This window comes from Eutrigla gurnardus (assembly GCF_963514095.1).
Source record: "Eutrigla gurnardus genome assembly, chromosome: 19".
Lineage (NCBI taxonomy): Eukaryota > Metazoa > Chordata > Actinopteri > Perciformes > Triglidae > Eutrigla > Eutrigla gurnardus.
In genome coordinates, this window is record NC_139930.1 from 15,987,557 (window position 1) to 15,996,920 (window position 9,364).

The 9,364-nt window shown below is 45.0% G+C and overlaps 1 protein-coding gene across 1 annotated transcript in view; it reads left to right on the plus strand.

Annotated features, from left to right (window-relative positions):
- The first annotated feature begins 1,270 nt into the window (after window positions 1–1,270).
- The window catches only part of xpo7 (exportin 7), an 18,890-nt gene continuing 10,796 nt past the window's right edge, over window positions 1,271–9,364 (plus strand). Inside the window, exons 1-14 of the mRNA XM_084035863.1 lie at window positions 1,271–1,332; window positions 5,299–5,445; window positions 5,705–5,798; window positions 5,965–6,131; window positions 6,210–6,275; window positions 6,376–6,480; window positions 6,629–6,794; window positions 6,888–6,961; window positions 7,039–7,158; window positions 7,235–7,381; window positions 7,901–8,073; window positions 8,424–8,617; window positions 8,736–8,841; window positions 9,165–9,300. Coding sequence (XP_083891989.1) covers window positions 1,300–1,332; window positions 5,299–5,445; window positions 5,705–5,798; window positions 5,965–6,131; window positions 6,210–6,275; window positions 6,376–6,480; window positions 6,629–6,794; window positions 6,888–6,961; window positions 7,039–7,158; window positions 7,235–7,381; window positions 7,901–8,073; window positions 8,424–8,617; window positions 8,736–8,841; window positions 9,165–9,300 — 1,728 coding nt within the window. The 5' untranslated portion in view covers window positions 1,271–1,299. The remainder of the gene's footprint in view (window positions 1,333–5,298; window positions 5,446–5,704; window positions 5,799–5,964; window positions 6,132–6,209; window positions 6,276–6,375; window positions 6,481–6,628; window positions 6,795–6,887; window positions 6,962–7,038; window positions 7,159–7,234; window positions 7,382–7,900; window positions 8,074–8,423; window positions 8,618–8,735; window positions 8,842–9,164; window positions 9,301–9,364) is intronic.

Consider the following 9,364-nt stretch of genomic DNA (forward strand, 5'->3'; position numbering starts at 1 on the left):
ACGCTGCTGCTGCAGGAGAAGCGACGCGTCGCCCTCTGGCGGCCTGGATACGTATGACAGCACAAACAGCTGACTTCAGTTCACTGCAACAAAAACAGACAATCAAAAACGAATTCACGTCAATTAAGAAGTCAAATGAATGAATAAGCAGTAAGTCAATTATAAGAAAATGATATTATTCACATTTAAAAAAGGATTTTTAAAATATATTTCTGCAGTAATATTCTTTCTTACTTACACGTCTTTCACCACAAATGTAGATGTATCACATTTGTATTTATATTTTTATATTTGTATTTATATTTTTAAAATGTTGGCAGCAAAATCATTTTTTGTCTGTCTGACATGAAGATTATTGAAATCTTACTGATTTCTTTTTCAAACTCAAAGAAAAAAAAAGTGCTGTGATGATTTAATATTCACTTTACTAATTTGACAAAATGGTGGAGGAATTTATTACATGGACATATATGTATGTATGTATATCTGCTGCTGTGGTACTTAAATCTGTCGGTGTGGCATCAATTAGTTGATTAATTAATTTATTAGCCAATCGACAGAGTTGATCACCAAGAATTTTGATAATCAAACTAGAAATTTAAAGTAATTTTCTGTATTTTCTGACATTGAGACAAGACTGTTAATTAATTATTGATGAAAATAATCAGCAGATTAATTGATAATGAAAACAGTTGTTATTACATTGCACCTGATTCTATTGTCATAGACTGAACCATCTCATGCTATGTTATGCTGTTCTACTACATTATATTTCATATTCTATATCATTCTGGTGGATACACAGAGCTGCTGACTATTAACCACCAGTGTCACTCTCTCACCTAACTCTTTTTACTTCTTTTACTTTTATTTTTACTTCTATTCTTATACTAATTAATAGCCTTGTATGATTATTTATTTGTACTTATTTCTGTGTCTGCTGCTGCAACACCTGTCTTTTCTATCAATCAATAAAGGTTTATCATATCTTATAATTTCTCATCCTCTTACCTTATCTGCACCACAGTCCCTAATTCTTCTGAAATATTAATGGGAGGCCAGTCTGTATTGTACACAATGTAAAGTCGGCTAGAACAGAGAACATGTGCTGTTTGTGTCTCTGGGCCCCGATGTGAGGGGAGTTGGACCTTGACCGCGACTGGGACCGGGTCAGGAGGCCTCGACCAGCCTGCTGTTCATAGTCAGGAGGCTGGAGTCAGAGCGCTGTCTTAGCGACGGGCCGCCACTAGGGGCGCTGTTGTCTCTTCCCATACCCATAAGCGGGGGAGTGAGAGGTGCATGAAATGGAGAAAAATGGCGGATCATGTGCAGGTAAGCGGAGGTTTCATGTTTTTGTAACCGACATTTTATCCAGAAGCGCGGAAGAGAGTGGCGGCGCGGATTGTGGAGCCCGCGTCCCCGGCACGGAGGCCGTGTGCGGCGGCTGCGGGCCGGCGGGGCCGCGGCGCGCTGCCGGCGGTAGAAGGAAGGATGTGGCCGCCTGTGTTGACTTGTGGCCTGCTGTCACTGCAACAGTTAGCTTGTGTGTTAGCTCGTGTGTTAGCTGCTGGTTCAGGGGGGCTTCGAGGCTCCACAACGGAGACAAAAGCCGAGGAGCTTCTGCGGCGGGACCCCGTGGTCCCCCCGCCGCCGGTGCCGGTCGGACCCGCGGCTCCGGCGGGACCACGGCGGGTTTCATCGGTGTAACGGAGAGAAGTAAACAATACGAGCCGCCGGGACGCGGACGGATAGCTGTCAGGCTAGCAGCACCGGGTCTGTTTGGCGCCAGTCGGACTCCCCATGCGGACCCAACGCTCCATATAAACGGACACTTCGCGGATTATTCGGCTCTTTGAGCGTCAACGTTTAAATATGAATGTGTTGTCCCCTTCAGCTAGCCGAGCCTGTTAGCGCGTTTAGGCTAACGTTAGCTTCAGCCCAGACGTCCACTTCTCCCGCCCGAGCCCATTTGAAAACATGGTTCGGGTCTGCGTGGATCCGGGCTTCGTGCCTCAGGGCTGCGGTCCCTACGGTGGACCCGGGGGATCTGTTAGGAGGCCGCCGGCTGTTTACACCCGCCGTGTTTGTGTGCGTAACTCGGCGGAGCGGTTTTGTTTAGCTAGCTAGCCTCTGAAGCTGCTGCTTCGTGGTCTGGACCGGACACATGGGGATCGGGACTGCCTCCTCTCCCCCCGGCTGCTGGTCCCCCTGACGTCCCCAGAAACCCGGTCTGGGTTCGCGTCGCAGCCCCGTGTTGTTGTTGGAGCTTTGACTCGTTATTGGGACCCGCAGGGACCCGCGTCTTACTACCGGGACTCCCGAGTCCTGCAGGACCAGGTGCCGGTAGACGATGCGGAGATACGGGATCAGGTTTGGCCTCCTCAGCAGAAGCTGCAGCATCACTGACATTGACACTCTTTGGACCCGATCCAGAACCAGCTGTCGGTCGGTCACATGAGCTGCAAACAAAGGATCGGGATCCGGTTGTTGACTATATTCTTTAAAAAAAACATTTCAGTCATTTATTTTTAATATAATCCATAATGTTCATCAAAGCATCGCAAAAAGAACCTTTTCTGTCCAGGATGTTTAATAATTAGGATGTATTTATGTGCATAAAGTATCGCTTGCGACCAAAAACCTCAAATATATTAATTTCTAAAAGTTAATATATATTCTCTGCTTTGAGAATAACTTAAATCGCTGATAAGCAACAGTTTCCACGTTTCATCAATTACAGGTTAATTAAACTGAGCCGAAACATCTCGTTGTGAGATTTCATATCAGATCTTCTCTTGTTCACTTAGCCTGAAGTGATCAAACCATTTATTGATCTGCAGAAAATGAACAGGTGCTTTTAGTCATTTTCAAGCATAAATAATAACATTTTCTGCGGTTCCAGCCTCATGAAGGTGAGGAAGGTCATGATGAGGCCTTATTTTTCTGTAACACGTGATCAGATCAAATCTTCTGAATCTTATTTCTGCGTGTTATTCTGAAATTGTTTTGTTGAGAAGTGCAGTAAATGCAGATGTCATTGTTCAACATGCAGCAGAAACACAATGAAGCAGAAAATTAACCTGCAGCATTTTTAATATCAATTTTGTTAACCGTCTTAGCTTCATAAATTTGATGATTTTCTCACATTGATAAAACATGGAATGCTGAGGATGTGTGTGTTTTGTACTATTTATTTTATTTTAAATTGTTTAATATCTTTGGTTTTTGAACTGTTGGTCAGACGTCATGCTGGATTCATTAATGATGAAGAAATGATCAAAAGTTGCAGCCTTTAAATGAAGATTAAAGTGGGTAAATTAAGAGTCACTCTTTGAATATTTATTTTATTTATTTATTTATTGAAAAGACAATGCACATTGATCACATTTCTGTAAATGTGCCATACCAGTGTTAGCCAGCAGGCTAATTTTCAACTGTAGTCCTATGGCAAGACGTTATACTGACCACAAAATTACTAGAAAAATAAAAACAGCAAAGAAATACACACAGCAACAGACAACATTAGTAGAGCAAGTCATCCATTGACTCCATAAGACATAAAACATTCTCACACACCACTATGGGTGTTGACAGGACAGCTACAACAATCAATCAGATACTATTATACAGTTACACATGTTCACATTTTGGATTACTTAAATGGTTGAATGTATGATAGACGGTGCTATTCCTTATATGTTTTTTGTATGTATGTATATTGTGGTCCAAAGTTTAGAGGCCCTCACAGAGAAACACAATTTACCAAAGGAACTGGACCTAGGAGGGACTCCGCGGTCAGACCGTGTGGTTCTGCTGTTCCAGTTCTTCTGCTGTCTAAAAGTGCAGAGTGGTGGGGAGCCTTACCATTTATGATCCTAAAAATGAGACATGCAACAGTGTGTTTTTAAAAAATTTACCCAGCTGAGCAGTTATGTTTGGCCAATATGTTGTATCTATTTTTTTCCAGTTGACACGTAATAATTCAGCTTATTATTATTTTTTATTATTATTATTATTATTTCAGCATATCTGCAGATTATCATAATAACTTTATTCCATTATATAGAGGTTAGTGCACCATCAGCTGCCTTTTTAATGATATAATATTGAGTTCTGGCAGAGATGAAACACTTCTGATTGGACAGAGTGAGAAAGTTACTTCTCAGTGAGCTGCTTGATCCATTTATTCCATTGAAATTGTCAGAAAACTAATTTTGTCAGTGAAAACTGTTAATATTGACTTCAGCATCGCAGAGAAGTAGACAATGTTCCCATACCGGCAGCTGGTCTTTGAACACAGCAGGCAGATGAAACAGGAAGTGAGGATTTCATTCATTATTCATTCATTAAAAGCTCGTCTCGTCTGCGTGCTGCTGATGGGACGATACAAGGCTTTCACCTCTGATCATCGTTAATACCGCCATCGTTAATATCGTCACTAGTGACCTCAGAACGCCGTCTAGCTCACCATCATGGAGAAGTACAATACAAAGATACATTTATTCATTCATCCTGTATTTATGGATGATGTATGATCATCTAATTTTATCTTATTTAAGTGTTTCAAACACATTTTCATAATATCAGGAATTTACATGATTTTGGCAGGATACTGGTCACATGTACCCCCCTTCATTATTAATTATTGGTTTGAAAAGTGTCCTGAGGATATGACGCTTTAAATAACATTTTATTTAATTAAAAATCTTTTTGTTATTGAGTTTTTATTTTTTCAACTTCAATCTAATGATGAATTAATCGATTACTATTAACATTTTTTTTAATTCTTGCTCTATATAATAAATGGAGATGGACGATATTCAGGCGGTCTCGTTCTTATCTGAGACCAGCAGAAGTCCTGATGTAACACTCGTACCGGCTCACTCACTCATGTAGGGACCAGAACCAGAGAAGACCCCAGGACACCTCCACTAATGTTCTTTAACGTCACCGTTTTAACCACTCACTGTGACTGTGCATGACTCAGCACTTTTCCCACATTAATAGAGCTTGATATCATTAAATGTAAATATCTCAGTCGGCTCCAAAATGTCATAATTTCAAGGAAATGTGATGCAAATTAGGGCTGCAACTAAGTTGTCATTTTCAATTTATGTTATTTGCTCAATTTTATTAATCATTCGCCAATTATCATACGAGACAAAAAAGAGCATCAGCAGTCGTCACATTGGAGGAACGGGAGAATGTTTTTGTTGAACATGATGTGTTCCAATGGGACCGGCCTGCTGCTGCCTGATAACCCCGATCACCCTGATAACCCTGCCCCCTGTTATCTAGGGCCTTGCCCAGCTGGAGATCCTGTGTAAGCAGCTGTACGAGACCACCGACACCGCCGTCCGACACCAGGCAGAGAAAGCTCTGGTAGACTTCACCAACAGCCCCGACTGTCTCAGCAAGTGTCAGCTGCTGCTGGAGCGAGGCAGCGTGAGTATCAAGTCTCTTCATGTACAAGTACTTCATGTATAAGTACTCAAGTATTATCACACACAAATTCATGTATTTACAGACATTCATAGACATAAAACAGGAGTATCAACAAGAGGGCTAGCTAACTAATATTACTTAGCTATCTGTGAACTGTGACATCACGTGTTGTCACATGGCCTGTGAGAACGGCTGCATGTCCGGTCTGTGCAGGCTCCAGGTCTGAAATAAACCCAGAAGTGATTTCCTGTCTTTGCAGTCGTCGTACTCTCAGCTGCTCGCTGCCACCTGCTTGTCTAAACTGGTCTCTCGAACCAGCAACCCGCTACCCCTTGAGCAACGCATCGACATCCGTGAGTAAAGCTGCACCTTCCTGTGTGGGTCTGTGTGGCCCCTGGATGTTCACTGATGGGAAGCCTAGGTTCTGTTGGAGTCATTGTGGTTCCAGACTGGTAGAGAACTCTAACATGAACATGAAGTCTGATCTGTCTGTCTGTCTGTCTGTCACGGTCCGTTCAGGGAACTATGTCCTGAACTACCTGGCGACGCGGCCGAAGCTAGCAGCGTTCGTGACGCAGGCTCTGATCCAGCTGTACGCCCGGATCACCAAACTGGGCTGGTTCGACTGTCAGAAGGACGACTACGTGTTCCGGAACGTCATCGCTGACGTCACGCGCTTCCTGCAGGTAGGTGTGTGTGTGTGTACGCATTGTGTCTATTGTGTGTGTGTGTGTGGACCTGATGTGTATCTGCTGTGTTTACAGGACAGCGTTGAACACTGCATCATCGGGGTCACCATTCTGTCCCAGCTGACCAATGAGATCAATCAGGTCAGTCGTCATCATCTCCTCCTCCTCTCTCCCCCTCCTCGCCCTCCTACTCTCCCTACTCCTCCTCCGTTTTCGTAGTAACCCTCCCATTTGTTTCCAGGCCGATACGACTCATCCCCTGACCAAACACAGGAAGATTGCATCGTCGTTCAGAGACTCCTCCCTCTTCGACATCTTCACTCTGTCCTGTAACCTCCTCAAACAGGTAGGTAACCGCTGTGATGTCACTTCCTGCAGAGCTGCCTAGTGGACCTGCTGTAACACATTGTGGAAGATCAGCTGTTCTCTCAGTTGGAGAACACCAGGTCAATGATTGACTGGTCTGTGTCTGTCTGTCTGCCTGTCTGTCTCAGGCGTCGGGGAAGAACCTGAACCTGAACGATGAGTCTCAACACGGCCTTCTGATGCAGCTGCTCAAACTCAGCTACAACTGTCTCAACTACGACTTCATAGGAACTTCCACAGACGAGTCGTCAGACGACCTCTGCACTGTTCAGATCCCCACGTCCTGGAGATCAGGTAGCTCCGCCCACTGCAGCATCATCATCGCTCACCTGTCCCTGACTGACTGTAGAACTGGTTCTGACATCTTGTTTCCTTTCTATCCTGCAGCATTTCTTGATTCCTCCACTCTGCAGCTCTTTTTCAATTTATACCATTCCATCCCTCCGTCCCTCTCCCCACTGGTAAGTGTTCTTTCTGTGACATCACATCCAGATCAGCATGCAGCTTCCTGTCTGAGCCTCAACTGTCTGTGTTGCAGGTGTTGTCATGTCTAGTCCAGATTGCCTCAGTCCGGAGGTCTCTCTTCAACAATGCAGAACGAGCAAAGTTCCTTTCCCATCTGGTGGACGGAGTGAAGAGGATACTAGCCAACCCACAGGTTTGGAACGCACCCCGGTTCACAGCTCTGTTGGTTGTTGTGTGTCGACGGCTGCTTGATGAATGTTGTGTTTCAGTGTTTGCCGGACCCCAACAACTACCACGAGTTCTGTCGTCTGCTGGCGAGGCTGAAGAGCAACTACCAGCTGGGGGAGCTGGTCAAAGTAGAGAACTACCCCGAAGTCATCCGCCTCATCGCAAACTTTACTGTCACCAGTCTGCAGGTGGGCGGCCATCTCCTTCATCCTTCCGTTATCAGGAGTATTATTAGTATTATATTCCTGCACACATGCAGCACTGAGGTCCGAATCATGAGGAATACAAGTATCAAATAAAGAAGAAATGTATTAAAGGAGCCAAGTTTCCTTTGTTGATATAGCCGGCGCTCTGCAGCTTAGACCTCTGGGGGACCACAGACAGTCTCTGGTTTCTCCACATAGTCTGGTCTGGTCTCTGGACTAATGTGAGCTACTATCTAGACCTCTGGGGGACCACAGACAGTCTCTGGTTTCTCCACATAGTCTGGTCTGGTCTCTGGACTAATGTGAGCTACTATCTAGACCTCTGGGGGAACACAGACAGTCTCTCGTTTCTCCATTGTTGACCTTAATGGTCAATACTATTTAAAAGGACGCCAGAACCTGGACCCATTGCCTCCAGGTGATTGGTGTGACTGCAGACTTGTAGTGAGGTTGAAGTGAACATGAGAAACTCACCCATCTCACCTCCCGTCGGTGTGTCAGCACTGGGAGTTTGCCCCCAACAGTGTTCACTACCTGCTGAGTCTGTGGCAGCGTCTGGCGGCGTCGGTGCCCTACGTTAAAGCCACTGAACCTCATCTGCTGGAGACCTACACCCCCGAGGTCACCAAGGCTTACATCACATCCCGGCTGGAGTCGGTCCACGTCATCCTCAGGTGAGGCGTCACGCCGTCAGCTTAACCCAGTCACAATGCGGTGTTCAATCACAACGTCACAATACAGTATTTAGTAACAATACGATGTTCAGTCAAAAGGACCCTCACAATACGGTGTTCAGTCACAAAGTCACAATACGGTGTTCAGTCACGATGCAGTGTTCAGTCATGATGCAATGTTCAGTCATGATACGGTGTTCAGTCAAAAGGACCCCAGGACCCCCACAATACAGTGTTCAGTCACAAAGTTACGATACGGTGTTCAGTCACGATACAGTGTTCAGGTACGATACAATGTTCAGTCACGATGTCAGACCTGATGAACCCTGATGATGGTGTTGACTCCACAGAGATGGTTTAGAAGACCCTCTAGACGACGCCGGCCTAGTCCAGCAGCAGTTAGACCAGTTGTCCACCATCGGGAGGTGTGAATATGAGAAGACCTGCGCTCTACTGGTCCAGCTGTTCGACCAGGCTGCTCAGACCTACCAGGAGCTGCTTCAGTCCACCAACTCCAGCGCTGCAGACATCACGGTGCAGGAAGGTACCTGCTTCCTCTATTCACCTTGTCAACCTCAAACTGTTTGTTGCTCTTAGGATGTTGTGTTTGTTGCTCTTAGGATGTTGATGTGTTGCTAATGTTGCATTGTCTCCTGGTTCAGGTCGGTTAACCTGGTTGGTTTATATAATCGGGGCAGTTATCGGTGGACGAGTGTCGTTTGCGAGTACAGATGAGCAGGACGCCATGGACGGAGAGTTAGTCTGCCGGTAAGAACTGAAGTTCGAAAGGTATCTTGTTTGGAGGAGCTAATAAGAAACACATGTTGGTTTTACTTTCTCTACAGGTCAGGACTCAATCTTACTGAATTCTCACATTTAAACGTGTTCTCAATCTAATGCAACACAATCATTTCTGAGTCATCAGCATAACATAGTACATATAATAAAAGAAACAGTAAAGGGCCTAAAACACTTCCCTGTGGGACTCCACATCGGCTTCTGCATAAATGAGTCTTTGAGTCTTGAACTAAATAGTTGAAAACAGATTTTAATCATTGATAAGGTGATAATGCTGCTTGTTGCCCCCCCAGGGTGCTCCAGCTGATGAATCTGACCGACTCTAGGCTAGAGCAGGCCGGCAACGAGAGGCTGGAGCTGGCCATGCTCAGCTTCTTTGAGCAGTTCAGGAAGATCTACATCGGCGACCAGGTGCAGAAATCATCAAAGGTAAACGCTGCTTGTAAACATTGGGGCTGTCTATCGTTGGATGATGTTCCATTCCCATACCGTT